Consider the following 21,422-nt stretch of genomic DNA (forward strand, 5'->3'; position numbering starts at 1 on the left):
GCTGGAATAGGATTGGAAGTCTGTTTGGTGGTGGTATAAATTCTGTTTAACGCTGATGTTTAGCAGAATCCCTGTATTTAGATGATAGGAGGGAAATTAGTCGAAGTTTGCATGTATTTTTTCCTTCCTCTTAGAAGAAAAAGTTTGCAGATTTCATTTATCCTTCTGATTAATTTTCCCTCTGTGTTTATTGAAACTACAGGTTCAGTGAGGTTGGTTTTAACAAAGGCCAGCACTGAACATTAATTCTCAATTCTGATATCTACAGAAGGAAGATAAAATACTGAGGAACTGAGAAGAGATTGCCTTTTCTCACAGTGGACTTTAAAATATGTGCCCAAGCAATAGTCTGTGTACTTTGTTCAAGGAACGCTGACAACAGTAACTATTTTTAAAATGTCTCTATTCATACCTTTGCAGTGACTAGTTGTGAAAGATATGGAAATAAAAGCATAAAGCAGATTCACTATTTCTTGGGGGGAAAAAAAAATCATTGCTAGAAAAAGATTCCTATAGAATTTGTTGTCACTGGTCCCCACTTCAATTCAGCCTGTTCTAGTTAGTGTATATTAAATAGTTGAGTGTCTTAAAATAGTAAGCTGTAGAAAATTCAAGGTATTTGAACAATAGGTCATATACATTTTATTGCACTCAGAGTTGATATTTGAAGAATAAAGCAGAGTGGAAAACAAGTTGTGTTGTGACAGTGAACAATTTGTGTTGTGAATAACAAGGAAATTCAGACATCAAGTTTAGGGAGCATGACTCATCATAGAAACACCAGAAGAATGAAGAAGCAAAAAGCATCTTGCAATGTGTTGATTATTTTGTTTATATTACTTTTCTGTTCTCAGGATTTTTTTTTCCACAAGGAGGTGGAATAGATACAAATAAAATAAGAATAAACACTTTGATCCAGACCAACAGTGCCTGGCAATGCAGTAATAAATATTTATTGTTAGCCTTAACAAACATCCTAGTATTTTGACCTTCTTTGCATTTTCAAGCAAATGCTAGCTCTCATTTCAAGTATGAAAAATCTATTATTGTGAAAAATGTTGGCTTGTCATCCCACTGACAAAGATCAGTAAAACCAGAGGGAAGCACTGTGATCCAGCTTTGATTGGCTTGTGATGCACTAGTTGATGGTGGCTCTAATATTAGAGAAATACTGCAGAACCTATTTCTCTCACATGTAACCTTTGCTCTTGTCACCTCACCATTCATTTTTGGGAGCTTGCTTTTGTTAGACTACTCAGTATAATAATACTCCAAGGAAAAATATTGTTATTTTGACATTTGCATGGATGTCAATTGAATGGAAAAAAAATCTTTTATTTTCTCAAACAGCAGTTTTCAGGTGTTTCCTTTTTTTCTAAGCAACATAGCTTGGATGCTGGGTAGCTGTTCCTCACTTTTTCTTTGTAGTATGTTTTAAATGAATCAGTATTCTGTTCACCTCACCCCAAGCCTGTAAAAAAGTGGAAAGAGTGCCATTTTCAGAACAAATACATTATGCAAGTTTCTTGAAAAGATCCTAATTTCATAACTGATAAAACTGAAAATATATTAATTTCATAATTGTCATTCTTTGTAAGTAATTTCTTTTTCTTCTGGAAGATGAAACATGCATAGTGAGGTACTGTGTTCTTGGCTGTTACAGCAGGGTGTGTGGATATATTTCCTTTCTCCCACAAAAGTTCTGTGATTCTAGTTTATAATTTCTGAAGCCAAATTTTGGGTGGAATGTCCTCCATTAGGTGTGTATCATTGTTAAAATGTTATATATTATATTGATATGGCAGAGTGTGTGATTTTTGCAAGTTAATTTTTATTCTGCTCATGTTTTAAACTTGGCATTCATATTGTTTTCTATCCTTCTGCTCATTTTTAAAAGTTTTCATTTATATTGTTTTCTATTCTGAAAAAAGCATTTCTTGTTTTTTTGCACCTCAAGAAGTATGTCTTTCCCATTAGGTAAAAGAGGTGACTGGTTAGAGAGGATTCTTTTTCCTTTTTTTTGGCTATTAAGTATCTTGGAGTAACATTTTCCTCTGAAAACTACATCTGGACTGATTTTGATATATAATACTGCAAATGGCAAAATTGAATGAGTTTTACATTATATAGAGATCATGCACTATAATTTATGTAGTGTTAATTTCTTTCCATGACATGACAGCTGTCTTCATTACCTTCTGATGATTCTTATGAGCATTTAATTTGGGAGGAGTACTGCAAAACTGCTACTTCTGCTCACTGTATTTGAATGGCTGCCCTTCAGTGAAATATTTCTTTAGGCAAGAAGGGGACAAATGCCAACAACAGGATAGCAGGAGTATCAGAGGGGAATTATTTTGCAGTTGTCTCTTCTGTGGTTGTGTCTGAAATCATTGAAGGAAGTGAAAAACGGGGCTGGAGGAAGGAAAGGCATTTTCCCAGGAAGGAATTAAAAATTATTTATTTTATTTTTAATCAGAGAAGTTGGAGGTAAGATGGTTTAGGTGATCACACTCACTGAAGGCATGTGAGGTGGTTGTTGTCAATAGAGATTTCAAATTTCTTTTATCATGATGTATTAATGATATTTTGGTATTGTGTAAGTGTGAACAAGGTGTAAGGCACCAAAGGCAGGAGTTTGTGACATGGCCAGCAATGGAAAACAGAGGGACTGCTCATGAAGTGCTGATGCCCAGGAGAGGAGATTGTTTGGCATGAGACTTCATGTCCTATATTCCAACTCCCGTCTTAGATATTTTGCACAATGTGCCAAAGTCTTTTGGAGATGTCCAATATATTGAAGTCCTCTTTCAGACAATGTCAGGGTTGTGAGAGGGAGGAAAAATATTTTTTGAAAGAACATCTGATGGAGTGCTTGAAATAGTTAAGATTAGTAGGGGAAAATAAAATACATACAGAGGATCAAATTACTTTTAAAAGTGTAGAAAGTTCTTGCCTTTAAAAAAGAAAGAAAGAGGAGAGTGGGAAATACTGGAATAGTGAGTTTTTAAATAAAAGTATTATGCTGTTTCAATTTATGTGTCATGTTTGAGTTTCAATTTTGTGTAAGTTCTGCAATCTCATTTTGTTACACAGCAAAGGAAAAATGTTCACAAAGGCTGTTAATTGTTGTGGACTAAACTTTATTACACGTGGAACATAACCATTAGAGGAATTACATATCAGTCATAGTAAAGTAAAATACTTGAAAAGCATTTACTCTGACAGCTTTTCAGTAAAAGGTCTTGTGTACAAAAATGGTGAACTCAATCTCTTTGTATGTCTCTAACTATACTAGAGCTAGTTGTAAAATCAAAGCTGTGAAATTTTTGTTTGTTGCTATGTCATGAAAGAGCCAAATTATTTCTAAAATGTACAGTCACAAACTGATTATTAAATTCACAAGGGGACTCTGATGGGACTATCATAACTTAACAATGGAATTGTGAGTCACTGCAGGAGAAATTAATGTAATAATATTTTCTAGTATTTATAGGACCAGGAGGATAAAATGTCATTTAATTCTATTTGATTATAAACTAGTAGGCAAGAGAGAAAGTGGAAGAAAAAAAATGATATATCTTTTATTTCAGGCATGAAAAAGATGGAGGGTGTATATAAGAAACATATTATGAAGCAGGATATTACAGTGATTAATTTAAATGCTCCAAAATGGTCATGTTAATATCATAACCATTCCATTTGATAACTTAAGGTGATAGTTATTGTTTTTTAGGTTCTAGGTGCAAAGTGTAGCTTTTGAGTGGAGCTTCTTGACTAAAGCTTCTCAATGCTGTCACAGTGTGGAGAGTTTGTCACTGTGTCATGGTATGTCATCCTTCCCCTTCTCTGTATTGCTAGTATTTATTTTTGGTTTGTTTTCAAGACCTTGTGTATGGTTCATTAATGAGTAGCATGTGTAAAGGGCTTGTCAAGCTGAAAGTTTATCAAATTTAAAATGAATGAAAGCAGGAGCAGATACCTGTGAGGGAAGGTAAGACTGTTAAACAGAATATAAGTATTCTTGAATGAGCTATAAGATCTTCAAAAATTCATTTGGAAATAAAAAGCTCAGTGTTACATATTACTTAAAAAAGCAAAATTGTGTACCTAAGTTAAGTTTTCATATTCTGCTGTTCAAATGTGATGAAACAAAGACTTTCTCTGTAGTATGGAAGTGTTGGTGAAAGAAGGATTGAATCTGTTCACCTCCTTTAGACATGACCAAAAAAGAGTCAGATGTTTAGAAGACAAACAGACATGCAAGAAATAAACCAGTTGTTAAGCATATTAGTGGGAAAAGACTGTTTTCTGAACCTCATGTTACTAGTGAATTTATGGAATAAATTTACTATTCCAAAATAATTTATTTCAAAGATAGAAGTAGCTCTTCTTCACTCCCTCTACCTTCTGTGACTCTTCCTGCCAACACCATAGGTGGGTTTTAGGAAAGAAAATAGTGATGTTTTTGAAAATGTTCATCTTAGTTTTCTAACTATGGTAAAGAATAAGAGCATTTGTTTTTTTAAACAAAACAAAGCAACCAAACCCAGCCATGAAGACGTGACTCATGGTGATTAAACTTTTTTTTTTTTCCAAGAGGAATTATGATGTAATTTAGATTGGTTTTGATTGTAATGTGTTGCTGCAGAATAAGTGCAATCCTAAATGACACTTGGGACTCCTGTGATTAAGTTTTTTGAGTGCATTTCTGAGTGGGTTAATCTTATGCAAAAAGAATAATAAAAAAAAAAAGGTGGTTTTAATTTTCTGTTGCTCCTCCACATATTTCTAAAGGGATTTTTCAAAATGGATTTCCCTACAGAACTAGAATATAAAAGTTAGAGGTTTGTTTATTGCTTATGTACATTACTTCTGGTAAGGAATAAGTAGAAATAACTTGAGTGGAAATCAAAGCATAACAGATATACCCTGGAAATTTTAAAAGTAATTTAAGAGAATTTGTATGTTTTCTAGAATGCATGTTCATCTTTGCTATTTTCTAAGCAAAATGCAGAGTTGAAAATTACATTTTTATTTTAATAATTTTCATTGAAAGGAGATAATAAAAAAGTATCTCATTAGTTTAATAACCCACTCAGCCAGTATAGGAGTTTTTCCATAGTAGAAGTAACAGTACAATGCAAAGAAAACCCAAACTGAAAAAGAGCTTCTCTGAATCTTAGTGGTGTGCGAGAACTTACAGAGAGCATGCTTGGAATTTTTAGCTTATGCAAGCAGATTTAAAATCTAGCTAAATTCTTATATTCAGTTGTGTTAAAGGAACAACTATATTTTTAAACTGTTTCAGTTTTGTGTTTATGAATTGGTTTCAATGAGCATACTTTTGTTTTTTTATGGTAGAAGATAAATCAGAATGCTTAAATAGATTGTGAGAGCATTTATATGGTATGTCTTCTGTAACATAGTTTTGTATTATAGATATTGCTTGCAAAAAAAATCTCGATAAGTGCTGTATTTTTATATGAGTGATACAATTTAATATTGGGTGATCACCTGGCTAAATTTTGTTTCCTTCAGTAACTTTGTAAAATATTGTAGGAAATTTTTGCTTCTAGAGCATAAGCACAGGAAACATGATAGTATAGCACAAAGAAACTGTGTTAAATAATGCAGCCACAGTAAATAATTTAGCCACAGGAGAGTTATATTATTTGTCTCATAAGTATTTTTTGATTTTCTTTTTTTTTAAATTTATTTTCATGTATATGTCTTTATGCTTTCTAAAAAATATTTCTGAAAAATGTTTGGGTGTTCATTGCCTTTGAAATTCTGTTCTTATCCAATGAAATTGGTGGTTGAATCTTAGCTCTTTCAAGAGTTAAACTGGAAAATTTCACTTATAAGATGCTTAACCTTGGGGTGTATAATTTGTGAGAGTAAGGTCAGTTCATATTAATTTCTAATTAATATGATTGTAGCTGATAAGTAACCTTCAAAACCTGTTTCATATAAAAAATAATCTGAGAAGTGGGGAAAAAAAACAACCCATGCAGATATTAATATTGAAGTATATGGAGAATTTGTTCTTCAAGTTTGGCTTGAGTTTCCCCCAGTCAACAGAGGTCAGTTCAATCAACTGAGGAAAAGACTTCTGGGAATACCAAGGTGCAGAGAGTAAGCCACATTTGTACTTTGGTTTAGAAACACTGTCATAAAAGCAATAAAAATCCTTTTCTTTCTTTGCTCCAGTGTGCTTTCCCTGGACTATAGAATTATAGATTGTTACTCAGTAATTTGAAAAGAAGATATTTCCTAAGTGGAATTGCAGTCATACAACCATTGCTAAGTGGAGAGCCAGTTATTTTTGTCAACAAAAAAACTTTTAATCAGTCAAGGAGGAAAGGGCCTGTTTGAAATCAGATTTTCAGTGCTGTAAGGTAACAGGTGTTTGTGTTTTCACCCAAAGCTCTTCCTGGATATGACATTTGGGGCTGGAGGTCACACAACTGCTCTCCTGGAGAAAGCCAGTGGCATCACTGTGTATGCCCTGGACAGGGACCCCACAGCTTACAGAATAGCCCAGCAGCTTGCAGAAACCTACCCGTAAGTTATCTCCTCCTCTCTTACCTATGGCTGAGATGAGCTTGGTGCTTTGGTATTTTATGTGCAATTTAATAGATTTTTATAGTTTTTAATACCTTATCATAGAATAGCGTTCTGTGCTGTATGTATCCTGTTAAATAGGAGATGCAATTCAATTTGTTTATGAAGCATGCAGCTTCTTCTTAGGGTTTTGGAGTTAAATGTGGATTTTGTAGTTTTAATTTTAAGCATGCATCAAGTGGCTAATTTTATATTTAAAAATGGATTTATAAAAGATCCACGTGTTCTGCTTGCCTTGAGATGATTCTGATTGCCAAGTAGTACAAAAACATATCTTTGTGGTAAGTATTTCACAAAAAAATATGGAATAATATGTTTTAAAATGTAAATATGGATTATGAATAATTTGATTTTAAAAACCTCAAAATAATTGTAATTCGGTATTAGGTTTGCTAAGTATTTTGCCACTGGCTTAAGAAACTAGTGAACAATTTAATAAGCTATGATTCCAGTGTGTAGCTCATGCTTCAATTTTCTTTTTAAATAGGAGTGCTGGATTTGCTAAATGAAAAACTGCTAAATGCAAACTTTTACATCTTTTATAATTATGTAAAGTTCTTGTTCCTTTGTTTAATTCAAGAAAGAACCCAGTCAGAACATCAGTGTGCAATATGTAGAGCTGAATAGGAGCTTTTCAAAAAGTCAAATTTTCAGATCTGACCAAGAAGAAAAATATGTAGATAAAAATTAATTAATAATTGTACTAATCAAGACTTAAGAAATTTAGGTAAGGTAGTAAGGAGAGAATTCTCACTGTCACATTGCAAACATTATCTTAAAATAGCTCTAACATGAAGAAAAGTAAGCATTTCCAATAGGAAATTGGGGAGAGGCAGATAAAAAACCAGCTGGTTGTCCAGTCATGTTTTCCCACACAAACAGTTCTGAGGCAGCAATAATATTTAATGAATGCAGAAAGTGTTCCTCAAGTCTTGTAAGATAAAAAGCTGAACTGTGCATTCCTTCCTTCAAGTGTGTTGGACAGAGACCAGTGGGAGAAAGGCAAGCAAGAGTCAGGACAGCACAGCTGAGTTTCTAACCATCCTACTCTGTAAGACCACTTACACTTATCTCTCTAAATTTTCAGCTCTTTCTGGGCTGAAGTGCCATGTAATGTGTGCTTACAAATTTCTGCAATCTATCCACAGTTAATTCTCTAGAGAATTCATTTTGACAGAATCCTGTGGAGAATATTGTCAAGGAAAGTCCATTTTCTTTTAAACTGAGCCTGCAAACATGTTCTGCCAAATGTCATGGGAGTTGTAAGGTCTTCTGTTCTTTGTGCCATAGGAAGGAACCAGTCTTTTAAAAACATTCACACAAGGTAAAACAATAATGAACAGTCCTCTGGCTCAATGTAAGTTTTTCTGAAAGTATCCTATGCAAACCTGCATGTGAGAAGTTTATTTTCCATATTGATAAAGAGATTTTACAAGTGTTGGGTGCTCTTCTGCTGATCATTGACATGGATAATTTTCTGCTTGCTTGGAAAGATGGATTTGTATAGCAGTTGATGTAATTTATTATAGTTTAATAGACAAAGGAGGTCTCCTAGCTCTTATTTCTGAGGGTGATGTCTACCTTTATGGGTGCAAGTTATCCTTAGAGTGAAGTGGATTATTAAATAATATAGTCCTAATCATGAAAGGATGACTGCATGTCACCTGGATATGCAATGTAGGACACAGAGCCATATTCTTATTTGCTCTGGTGTTTTCCCACATTTTTTCTCTTTCCTATTAGAAAGAACAGGTGAGTGCTTTTTCATAAGGTAAGTATTATATTTTCTTATGATATTTAGTGTTAAAATTTATGGCAAAAGAATAATCTGTGTGTGCTAATTATTAATCTGCTTTCTGTGGAAAGTCAGTTGCATAAACCATTGTCAAATTAAAAGGAGAAAGGAGGTATAAGGATGTAATTTATAAACAGGTAAAACTAGTGTTTGCTTACAAATTAGTTTAGTGTAAGAGATTTACTTCTGATATATGGAACTTTTATAAATGGATTTGTTTCAGTGTTCATTAAAAGATGGTTGGTCTAACATTATGGGATTTTATTACCTATTTTCTGTGTTAGAAATAAACCTTGTATCAATTAATTTCAAATCTGTGTGGGCATCAAAATCTCAGAGAATGGATCCAGTTGACACCTATATCTGGTCAGGTCTATTCTCAGATTAAAGAGTTGCCTGGCTCAGCAGGGAGCCACAGAATAATTGTGCTATGTTAGCAAAGGCAATGGCAGCATGCAGCTGCATCTCAGAAATGTGGGAAATTCTGGAAGAAGCACAGCCTCACTGAATAACTGCAGCACAGAAGTACAAACACCCTCCACTTTTCTCTGTTCTGAGCTTTCCCCTTCTGCTTAGCATTGCTGTTTAGGGAGAGGTTATTTGACTTGCTGAAGTGGTTCATTTGCTTTGGAGGTGACAGCACAAAGTTGGGGAAGGGGCTGTTGTGTAGCTACAACCAGTAAAATCTGATTCCAACTGTCTGAAACTGAGAATGCAATGGGCAGACTGGAAGCCACACTTCTACAGAATTTTCTGTTGCCATTTTTTTCCTACTTAAACCAGAATAATGCATATGTTAATTGTTATTGCTTATCCTGGTTAGATGACAATAATCTTAGTAAAATCATATAGTTCTGATTGTTATTCACTATGTACCTTTGTTTGTTGATGTAATGTTTTTGGATTTCAGTAAAATTTTGGTACTGTCACTGTATTCTGGACAGAATTCCCATTGCACAGCTGGATAAACACATCACTAGGCAGTGGGTGAGCAGCTGGCTCACAGGCTGGGCACAAGGAGCTGTACTGCATGGGGTGACATCAGGGGGTGAATGCCAACCTGGTCATTAAAGAGATCAGGGTCTGGCCCTCCCAGCCTGTGCTGCCTGGTTCTGGTCCTTGGCTGTCCTGCCATGGGATGGCACTCAAGGCGATCCTTCCATTGTCTGCCAGGCACCAAGGCCAGGCTGACAGGTCTGTCATTTCCCAAATCCTCCTTCCAGCCCTTGTCACAGGCACCACACTGTCCAACTCCCAGTTTTGGGACCTCCCCATGAGCCAGGACTGAGGGTAAATGATGGGAGCAGCTTCACAAGCTCATGGGCCAGCTCCCTCATCACCCCTCTGGTCCCCTAGATTTGTGAGAAGAACCTAATCCATGGCAAGGTGAAAACTTGTTGGGGATGGCAAGCTCAAACCTGTGCACCCCCTTGGCTAGGAAATGAAGCACAGGGGGCAGGAGAGCTGCCTGGATGAGCAGGGAGTAGTGAATCTCAAAGGAAGAGATGTGTGGGATGAGGAAAAGGGACAGGCCACACAGGAGGACTATAGGAATGTTATTAGGGGATGCATAAATGAGACAAGGAAAGCCAGGCCCAGCTGGGATTGAATCTGGCAAGGGATATATCAAGGACAGCAAGAAGTTATTTTACAAGTACATCAGCAGGAAAATGAAAATTAGGGAAAATGGGAGGCCACTGCTGGATCAGATGTGTGTAATGCCAGAGAAAAGGCAGAAGTGCTGAATGTCTTTCATTTCTTAGTTTTTACTGCTGAGAATGTCCCTCAGGAGTCCCAAACTGCCCCACCTCAGCATGAGGAAAAGCTTCTTTTTATGTGAAGGGTGGCAGAGCACTGCAACAGGCTGCCCAGGGAAGTGATGGAGTGTCCCTCTGGAGACACCCAAAATATGTGTGACACCTACTCAGGTGACCCTGTCTTGGCAGGGCACTTGGGTTGGATGGTCTCCAGAGCTCCCTCCAACCCCAACAATTCTGTGATTCTGTGAAATATGCCCAAAGTTATTGTGGCAAGAGGAGGTAAATATGGCTAAAGTAAGGGATTTTTCTATATTCAGAACTTACAAATTAAATCTCCAGAGGTCCACCCAACCCCAACAATTACATAATTCTGTGAAATATGCCCAAAGATATTGTGGCAAGAGGAGATAAATATAGCTAAATTAAGGGATTTTTCTATATTCAGAACTTGAATAAATGAAATCCTCCATGTATTTAACTGAAAGATATCTGGAGTAATAAGTCATTGGAAGAGAAAACAGAGGAAAATACATTTGAGCTTGTATTTTGAATGTGTCTCTATTTTTTCAGTAGCAATTTTGTCAGAACTTAAATCTGAAGAGGGTAGAGCTCCAGCTGCAGCTCTCGCATTCATTTAGTGTCTCTGTTTATTATTTTTATTTTTAAAAATACGCAGTGCTGCTTTAATAAGGAGAAAGTGGGTCAGGGTCTGTTAGATATTCAGTGTGTGGGTGGGAATCCTTTGACGTGCTTTCTGGGGAAGCCACTGACTTGGGAATTGCTGCTGAGAATCCAGAGAACAAGATGAAATTCAATATATATTACAAGTAAACCCTTTCACACCCACTGAAAGGAAAGGGCTAGAGAGGTGCCTGGAATCTGGCAATTAACCAATACAATGGAAAATTTTTAAGCATAAGACACTCATGCAAAGCCAATGTAGAGGGAAAAAATACATGCTTTGTAGTTGTCTGAGCAGAGTAAGAAATTGTGCCCCAAAACTATGGATGAATAGTATAGAATTCCTCATACAATTTAAATACCATTTTGATATAATTTTAAAGTGATTTTGAGGTGATTTTGCTTTTAGTTACACAATGTTTAAAAAAAAAAAAAGTACTAGATCAGCTGTGCATTATATACCCTGGGGAAAACAGATTTTTTTTCCCAGTTCTAGAAAAAGCAGAGCTTTTGGTTTTTTTCAATGTTGATAAGACTTCTTTATGTACTTATGAATTGTAGCTGAGTGATGTATATTGGTGCTTTTCTTGCTATAAATATTTTTCAAACTTTTAACTGTAATGCATAAGAAATACAATTAGCGTGCAGTCAAACCATATTCATTATAATGGTGCCTTGACTACATATAAATATAATTAATTAGTTACCTATGGGCTTATTTCTTTCTAAAGAATTCTCCATGTATGTCATCCATCTGTCTGTCTCTCAAATGCAGGCAACAAAGGTAAGTGAGTTACCTTAAATATGAAGAGGAAAAATTCAATTGAGAGTAGTAAAAAGACCCTCAAATGCCATTAATATTAAAATATTACTTTACTGACATTTATTTTGTTTCCCAGAAGATTTGAGTAGGAAAGCCAAACATATTTGTGTGTCAAAGCATAAAATTCAAAATTGCCCTGACACAGAAAACACATACAAGACAACTTGTTCTGTTCACTTTTTACATTGTTGGATATCTTGTCCCTTTAGTGCTTTCTTAAAATCTTGTCAAGGGAAAGGCTGTGCATGTCATTTACCTGGATTTTAGTAAAACCTTTGACACTGTTCCCACAGAATTCTCCTGGAGAAATTGACTGCTCATGGCTTGCACAGGTGTATTATTAAATTAAGAAAAATGAGTAAAAATTAGCAGCTGCCTGGTTATGATGCTGTTCCCCAGGGCTCAGTATTTGGGCTTGGATGATCTGGACAAGGGGTTGAGAGGGCTGCACCTCGGGTCAGTTTGGGGCCCCTCACTGCAGGAATGACATTGAGGTGATGGATCATGTCCAGAGAAGGGAATGGAGTGGGGAAGGATCTGGAGAGGAATTCCTATGAGGAGCTGGGAGTGTTCAGCCTGGAGAAAAGGAGACTCAGAGAAGATCTTCTCTGAAAGGGGGTGGCAGGCAGGTGAGTGCCAGTCTGTTTGCCCAGGTAATAAACAGAACCAGTGGAAACAGCCTCAAGTTGCACTGGGAGAGGCTTAGATTGGACATTAGGAAAAATCCTGCCATGGCAAGGGCTGTCAAGCAGTGGAATGGGCTGCCCAGGAGGTGGAGGACTCCTGATGCCCAGGGGGATGTAAAGGCTGTGTAGGTGTTGCACACAGTGACATGGTTTACTGCTGGAGTTGACAGTGCTGAGCTAATGGTTGGGGTTTTTTTGGTTTTTTCCAACCCAAATCATTCTGTGATTTGAGTGTCAGACTTCTCTTATAATTACAGAAATTTCACTATGACATTACATAGCTTGAAACCATAATTAAATGATTTGTATGTGCGCTTCTTCATTTCATTGCAGATGTAATGGGTTTTGATTCTTTGTGTGGGCTGCAAAATTTTTACCTGCAGACTGTTGTCTAGTGAATTCAGGTAGAAAAGGTGTTTCTACCACTTTGTGTGATATGATACAGACCATTTCCTGTATTAGTTGAGTTTGCATTTCATATACTTGTTCACATTTACAATGGGAGGCATTAAGGCACTCTGCAGAAATCAATAGGATATAAACTGTATTAAAATACTCCTTCTTGTATCAAACAATACAGATGAAAGTTTATTTCATCAGTAAATAGATGATAATTGTTGAGGGTAGAAGACACCAGTGGTTTCCTGTGAAGATGGAAATTATATAAATGTGTAGACAAAAAGATGCTTCTCACTCACTAAGAGAAGGTCAAGACTTGTTGGTATTTAAGATAAACATATAATTTACTAAGTGGCTAAATTAAACAAAAAAGGCTGATAGTCTCTGATTCATAATCTTATTTCTTCTAGTTTGATAAATAACTAAATGAAAATATTTGTAAACACATTTTTGTATCAGAATTGAGCTTCATACTTAACTATGAAATATAAAAAAAGTTCAGAGAAATTCAGATTATTTTTCTGATTGAGTCATTGGGCATCAGATACTATTATTCTTAGATGCATTATGATTATGCATATAGGTGACATAGACCATAAAAATGAATTACTTTGACTACATGATTCTGTTTTTTTCTTGTCATGATGATAAACATAATTTGCATTTTAATTTGATTTTAGTCTTTGTGACTCAGCTGTGCCAAGTATTGTACAGAATATTGAAAGGACTGAAAGTAAAATCAGGCAGTTAATTGCTGTTTGTATTTGGATGCCTGAAAAATACATCAGCTTAGATTGATCAAGGAGCAAAGATTTGGATAGAGAGATTTCAGAGGATTTCTGTGTAAAACCTCAGTGGAGAAAACATGTTACTTTGAATGGAAGTGACCTGTGGCCTTGTCACCACTGAATGGTGCAAATGTTTGAGGCCAATATTGACTAATAAGGGGTCTTGACTCACACAGATTTGTAAGAAATAATACAAGTGTCATGTCTCAACAGCACAAACAATCTGTATTATTGATACTGTTCATACTGTCAGTCTGACTGTGGCCATGGTCATTAGAGCCTGATGCAATTTAAATATTTAAATACAAAGTAGAAAAACAGAACCAAATCCTTTCTGATGATGATATCCAGGTTGGCCATCCATCTTCCAGAAGATCCATGCCACCTGCCTGGCTGTGAGAGGAGAGGAAGATGAGGAGCACTCCTTTCCCCAAGCCTTCTCTGGGAAAACACCTTTTTTTTTCTTTTCCTGAAAACCAGTGTGTCTGCCCCTCGAAAAAAGCAGGGAGTACTTTTGCAAAGCTTGGAGACCAGCTGCTATAACCCCCCAGTTTAATCCCCTGCTGCAGTGTCACTGCTCACCCTTTCACATGACAGGTGATGCATTATCTTCTATCAGTTTAAGGTAGTAGTTTATCATTGCCTCCTTCATGCCTACCAGAGTGATTAGCAGCAAAGACAAGGCAAAAAAAACTCATTCACTTGATTATTAGAATGAGTTTTGGTTCCTTGCAGTTCAGTCTTGGACTAAGGTTGGAGTGATGTGTGACATACAGCATGTAAGTGGATTCAACCCCTCCTACAGTCTGCCTTTAATGTTAGCACCTAGTGAGTGCAATATTAAGTTAGGACCTTCTGGAATTTAGCAGTGTTTAAGCCAAAAACTGATAATGCATGAAATCATGCTGGTACGTTTCCATATTCTAAAAATAAATAATTAAAATTAATTTTTCTATAGATAAGTAAAAATTGTCTAAGGACAGAATTGAATGTGTAGTTTGCTACTTTTCCAACTAGCAGGAGCAAAAATGTGTGCACATTTTGAATCATCAGTACTGTCACTTTTTAAACCTTATGCTGCAACAAAGCTCATTTCACTTAGAGTAAATCTTGGATACTACTTCAAGAGTATAAAAAGCAGCTTTACTTCCAGCTAACAAAATTTGGACATGTAAGGTGAAATTTTCTTATGCAGAAATTGATGTCCTTAAGGTTAATCTGTCATATGCATCAATACCAGCAACTATGGAAAGGCTGAATACAAAGATTAATGCTAGTGTGCTATTCTTTATCATGGTAGTGAGGGGGAACCCCACAAATAGGTTTATTTTCACAGTATGCTTAAGATAGGACTTTTGTGTGGGGGTATATGACTTCTGTAGTTCAAATTATATTTTTTTCTTCCTGTATGGAAAGCATGCTGTGCAATTGAAAAAACTGAATTTCCAAAAATAAAATGCGTAATTAAAATACTTCTATTTTTTTTGCCTTAAAATAACCCATTATGAAAATTCAAATACATTATCAATAATATTAGCTAAAATGGCTTGTAATAATGAAAAGATGCATTATTGGTCATAAAACCAGAGTTTGAGCTGTTTGTAATATTTGCTGTATGGAACAAAGGAGATGAGACCTCTCAGGTCATTCTTGTAGAAAATTTCACAGTGGTCGTCTGCTAACCTCCCTGCTCAGGAGGGTCACTGCACAGCACATTGCACAGGATGCTGACCAGGTGGATCTCAAATACCTTCAGTGGGGAGACTCCACACCCTCTGTGGACAATCTGTCCTAGTGGACTCCATCCTGTGGCATCACTGGGCACAGCCTGACTCCATCCTGTGGCATCACTGGGCACAGCCTCACTCCGTCCTCTGGCATCACTGGGCAGAGCCTGACTCCATCCTCTGGCATCACTGGCACAGCCTCACTCCATCCTCTGGCATCACTGGGCAGAGCCTCACTCCATCCTGTGGCATCACTGAGCACAGCCTCACTCCATCCTCTGGCATCAATCACTGGCTCAGCCTCACTCCATCCTCTGGCACCACTGGGCAGAGCCTCACTCCATCCTCTGGCATCACTGGCACAGCCTCACTCCATCCTCTGGCACCCCTTCAAGCTCTGGCAGACATGGCAGGTCCCCTCTCAGTCCTCTCCTCTGGAGGTGAGCAGAGCCAGCTCCCCTAGCCCATCCTCATGGCAGCTGCTCCAGTCCCTTCTCTCTGTTATTGCCCACTGGATCTGCTCCAGCTGCTCCTCTCTCCTGTACCCAGGAGCCCAGACCAGCCCACTACTCCAATGTGCCTCAGCAGGGCTGAGCAGAGGGGAAGGATCAGCAGCCTCACCCTGCTGGCTGCTCTCCCTGATGCACCCCAGGATGTCATTGTCCTTCTTGTCCCCAGGGCACTGCTGGCTCATGGACAGACTGTCACCCTCCAGGGCCCCAGCTCCTTTCCACAGAGCTGCTTTCCAGCAGGTCAGTGCTCAGCCTGTCCTGGTGAGTGCATGGGGTGTTCCTGCCCAGGTGCAGCACCCTGCATTCCCTGTGCTGAGTTTGACACAGCTCTTGTCTGTCCATCTCTCCAATCTGGTGCCTCTGGAGGGATGCACAGCACCCTGGCCATGGCTCCCAGCTCTGTGTCACCTTCCCAGTCCCAGCCATTGGTGAGTCAGTCCCACTGAGCCCTGCAGGGCTCCAGCTGGACCCTGTGCCCTGATTGCAGACCCTGGGGATGCTCAGCCATCCCCAATCTCTGAGATGCCTGCTGTCCAGCCCAGCCCCTGACTCTGCCCATGGGGTATTGTCAGAGAGTTGAAAGCTTTGCTCAAGTCCAGCTAAGCAATACCCACTGCTGATTCCCATCTTGCTCTTCCCAAGTGTTTAGACTATTATGGGTTTATGGGGAATTTAGCAGAATAGAGCAGTAGACATGAAAGTCACTGGCTTTCTGTGTCTCATCTGTTTCTTTGTTTTGCATGGTCACATACTTGGTGGACAGGGCACCAAAACTATGTTTGAATTCTGTTTTTATGGGTATTTTGCAGATAAAAAACAGACTGGAAAAGAAATCTCTGTAGGTTTTTGATGTTAATTTGATGTCTTTATTCATAGCTCTTTAGTTGAGATACTAGTTTATTATAAATTCAGATCTATTGTAGCAAGAATTATGAATTTAAAATGTTACTGAATTTTAAAAACTTGAAATTTGTTACTCCTTTTGTGCAATGACTTTGTGGCTCAAAACAATAACTGAATCTCATTGTATAATCAGGGGAACTTCTTGCTTTCAAAGGAATATGTTTCCATTTTTAATTATCATAATTAATAAGATATTAAACATTGGAAAATAGAAGTGTGCAGAACTGAAAATGTCTTATTCTCCCCTATCTCTAACCATTGCTACAGGAAGAAATGTCAGTATTTGCTTTCCAATCTGGAAGCTTCTTAATGATTTGGTGTTGCACATTTAATAGGAACAGATAAATAGATAATAAAATTATAGTACATAAAAATGTTTATGCATTAATTCTGCATTCAGATATGCAGTGTAAACCCTTTAATTACTGGATCTTGCTTTTGAGTTTTCAGCTCAAAATTGGATTCCCCTGGGCAGGTCAGACAGGTTTTTGTCTCTGGAAGGAAGTTCTCCTGCAAGACTTTGAGGTGCAAATAACACCTTGATTCATTGCCCCAATAGCCCTTGAACCCAGATTTTTACCCATACATTGTTTGTGCCTCTAATGTTGCCTGCCAAGGTAATAGAGGAGAAAACCCAGAAGTTGTATTAAAATGAAAATATATATTTTGTTTACCTGTTATCTATAGAGCCAGATACTTTGTCTTAGAAATAAATGAGACTGATCCAGGAGTGTTTTACTTTAAATAAATCAATGTGCCATTTTTCAGTCTTCCATGTCTTTATGGCATATCCCTTTCCAGTTTTTCCTTCAGACAGATTTAGGTATTCTTAATTCCAGCTGAGTGCAATACAGCTCAGGATTTCTTTGGTAGTTTGTCCTGCTTTGTCCCCTTGGCCCTCTTCTCTTTGACACAGTCAGTATGTCCCTGTTCAGCCATGTTGGCATCTTGCTGTGGCTTTTTGTTTTCATATGGGTATGGATTCCCTTGCACTTGGCAGAAACTGTTCATGGGATTTGACCTGTTGTCCTGAGTTCCTTCTCCTGTCTCCTTTGCTGCCATCACCATCATCAGCAATTTTTCCTTAAGACTTAGATTTCAGGGAGACACTGTGGAGCTTAGATCCAGGATCAGTGTTCAAAAGTATTATTGGAAACTTGTATTATTTCCATGAAAAATAATTTGTTAATGCAGCCTTCACTATTATTCCTCCAAAATCTGTTTGAGGCTGTGTCAGGAGCTGTGACACCTGAGGCCAAATATTTGTGGAGTATTTGTTTGTTCTACAAGGAGGTTTTTACCAATTCCTTATTTTTGCTGCTGTGGGTATTGTATAGTTTCCCTGTGGTCCTATATTAAAATGGCCTAGAACTTTCTCACTATGTAAACAGCTTATAGTCCAGTTTTCATGTATTTCTGCATTTGTTGATTTGTTGTCTCTTCTCTTTCCCTTTCCCTTCTCTCCCTTCCTTGGTTACTGAGTCTCAGAAGGCAGTTAAAATCAACATTGTGGAATGCAGCTTCTGTTAATAAATGCAATGAAAGACCATTTCTGATTCATTTCATGAAGTGTTCAATTCATTTTTAAGGTATAAAATGAACACAGTGTCTGATACTCGTAGTACTGAGAAGTTTAAGTTGCTTTTGAGAAATAGAAGTTGTAATTGATTTGTTTGTCTTTGAAAGATGCTGCAGAGGAGAAACATAACTTGCATAACACATCAATTACTAAAATGATCTCTTGAGATTCATTTAAGTCAGTTGTGCCACTGTCAACTTTGTTTTCACTCATCAGAGAGCATTATACTTGCTAGAAATGAAGCTGGACTTAAATTCCATTTTAAAAATATTGATTGTATTGTGAACATTAATGCTGGCAAACCTTCTAATAATTATGACTGACCTGAAGCTGTTTGAATATGCCCTTTAAAAAAAAGCAACAAACCCAACAAACCAATGAAAAGCAAAACCTGTACTGTTAATAATGAGCAACTTTATGATAGGTTGCAAGTCATTTTTTCAAACAACAGATGATAAGATTTTTTTTTTTCTTTGAATCATTGAGGGGATTTTTGGGAAGTGTGAAAGTGAAAAGGAAAAGTGTGAAAGTAAAGCAGGGAATGAATAACATCTTAGGACTTTGTTTCTTTACTACTTGTGATGAGGTTTGGAAAAAAAGAGTTGTGCTTGCTCAGCATTGCTGTACTGGGAAGTGAAGCTCCTCTCCAAAAGCAGCATGTGGTACCTAAGCTAAGAAGGGATTCAATACTTGCATTTGACTTTATTCTAGAATTAATTTATTTAAAGACAAAAGGAAATGATAATTTGTTGGTTTACTCATACCCTAACAAGGTTCATCTGCAATGCTCAACCCAGTCACAACTTGTTATAAGTTTAACACATATCTAAAATATTCTCACCTTTAAATATTTTCATCTTGAATGGCAATTTCAATAAAAGTTTGTTTGAACCTGTAGCTAGAACCAGAATGTTCTCACTGTTTTGGCTTTCTGATGTCTTTCTGCCCCATAATCAACTTTAGGAGGTACTGCAGGTGGTTTGGAAGTTGAGTGAGTTAAAAATTAATAAGAATTTACGTGGCCTTTGTGTCACTTTTTATTTCCAAGTCGTTTGTTAACAAGTCACCCAAGGGCTTAAAATTGACCAGGACAATAAGCAGCAGGAGCCTGTAGTGCAGTTGATGCTGATGAACAAAGAAAATAAATTGTAGAAGTGAAAATAAGTACTATTGGTTGCACTTAATGCTCTAAAAAATGGTTTTCTTGTAAGGAATACAAAGAACCAATTCAAATAAAGATTGTTCTTGTTGTAGTTTTATGTAGAAAGAACTTAAACTTTCCTCTTTATATTTAATGAAATGATTGTTCAATCTATCAATTGTTACTGCATTTCTTTTGCTCAAGAATATTCACTCGATATTGTCAATATTATGTAATTTTTTTTGTTTGTTTGTTTGTTTGTTTTGGTTGTTTTTTTTTTTTTTTTCTCTTATTCCTAAGTCTCTCTGGAGATTTCCATTACAGCAGGAAGGCACTTGTCTTAAAATATTTCAGGACTAGAAGAGCTTGTCCATTTCTATGACCTATTGAAGGTTTCTGACTAAAGGGCAGAGTTTCTTCTCTCTTAAATTTTGTGATCCTTTCAAGTAAGAGTAAATCTTTAGTAAACATTTAAGTAATGATAGCTAGTGCCTTCAAAAGACACAAAACTTTTTTGAATGTGAAACAAGGGGATTTTTTTTCTTTTTGCCACAGTCCCCTCCAGGATACTTGGCTGCATTCACTTATATGTAGGCAAATCTTGGTTTTTTGAATGAGACTTGTGACAAAATTTCTTTTTTTGTTTTTTTCCCTCCTGAAGTTAATGTGATTTTTTGAAACTTCTTTCTAGCCCTCTGTGTTACTTTAAGAGTATTGTCCTTTCCCTTCCCTGTGAATGCACATCTAAAACTTTATTTTTGTAGAGAAAGGGTTATAGGGTTACTTAGGTTGGAAGAGACCTGTGACTGATAACCCAGCACTGCCAGGTCCCCCATGCTCCTAAATTCAAGTGTTAAGCATTGTGTATCCAAGTAAGTTCCTAAATTCCAACATTCAGCTCCATACATGCACTAGAGTTTTGTGCATTGTCTGGGTGGCTGAATCACTGACCCATTAAACTCTTAGTTACACAAGCACAGCCCAAGGTTTCATCTTTTACAGAATGAAAGGGAATATTTTGTTTAATCACTACAGAAGGAAATGAAAGACAAACCTTCTTGGTGCTTAATGAATTTATTCAAGTGGGGACTCAGACATGCATTGTAATGCAGATTTTTACAACTTGAATTTTACTATACTGTCTTTTGGGTAGAAGTACTATAAATATTTTTTAAAATGTCGCTTCCACTCAAAATTGCTTACTCTGGTTTTGGCCATATGTTTTGAAAAACAAAAGAAAAATTGTATCTGCCTGGTTTTGCCCTCTCAAATCTAAGTAACAGGATATCATGAGGTAGAAAATACTATTTTCATACCCTCTGTCACCTTTGTTAACATTTTATTAGACATAAATCATGTAGTTTCAGGCTGCATAGTGGCAGTATGGTTCACTGTGTGTTCTATTTTTATAACTTTATTTAAAACTGACATGTAACTTGCTGTACCTGAAACCCCAAGTGAGCCAGTTATTGGAGTGTAACAAAGTTTTGACGTCAGAACTGCTATTTATTCCACTGGCAGCCATTAGCAATGCATTACCCTTTGGCACTCGTGTTTTCAGAAACATGCTGAAATTTTTATGACTGGATCTGGCCAATTAGGATTCTTTCTCAAGATAGAAATAAGGAAGAGATCTTTTTTATAACTTGCTAAATGTGGCTTTCCAGAAACAAGATAATAAAAGTGTAAGTTATTGCAGAGTTCCCAAGCAGTGTGCTGAGCCCCACCTGGGCTTGCCTGCTTGCTGGAGAGGCAGGGTGAGCCAGGCTGCCTTGTCAGGGCAGGAGCCTTTATTAGGATGTGATGGAATTACAGCTGAGTCACCCTCTCAGGTCAGCCTGGAGCAGCAGCAGCATCTTGGAGGGGTTTGGTGGGAGGGTGGAGAGAAATGGGGAGATGCAGGAGGTGTGGGGGCAAATCTTGCCAAAAACAAATGGGGAGCAATGTCAGCAGAACTTCCTGATGCTGCCTTTTTTCCTCAAGGAGCTGAACTGAAGCAGC

General features: G+C 37.2%; 1 protein-coding gene across 1 annotated transcript in view; it reads left to right on the forward strand.

The window, feature by feature from the left end:
* Window positions 1-21,422, forward strand: part of METTL15 (methyltransferase 15, mitochondrial 12S rRNA N4-cytidine) — a 67,754-nt gene that overhangs the window by 23,188 nt on the left and 23,144 nt on the right. Inside the window, exon 3 of the mRNA XM_079310094.1 lies at window positions 6,431-6,567. Coding sequence (XP_079166220.1) covers window positions 6,431-6,567 — 137 coding nt within the window. The remainder of the gene's footprint in view (window positions 1-6,430; window positions 6,568-21,422) is intronic.

This window comes from Erithacus rubecula (genome assembly GCF_903797595.1).
Source record: "Erithacus rubecula genome assembly, chromosome: 6".
Classification (NCBI taxonomy): domain Eukaryota; kingdom Metazoa; phylum Chordata; class Aves; order Passeriformes; family Muscicapidae; genus Erithacus; species Erithacus rubecula.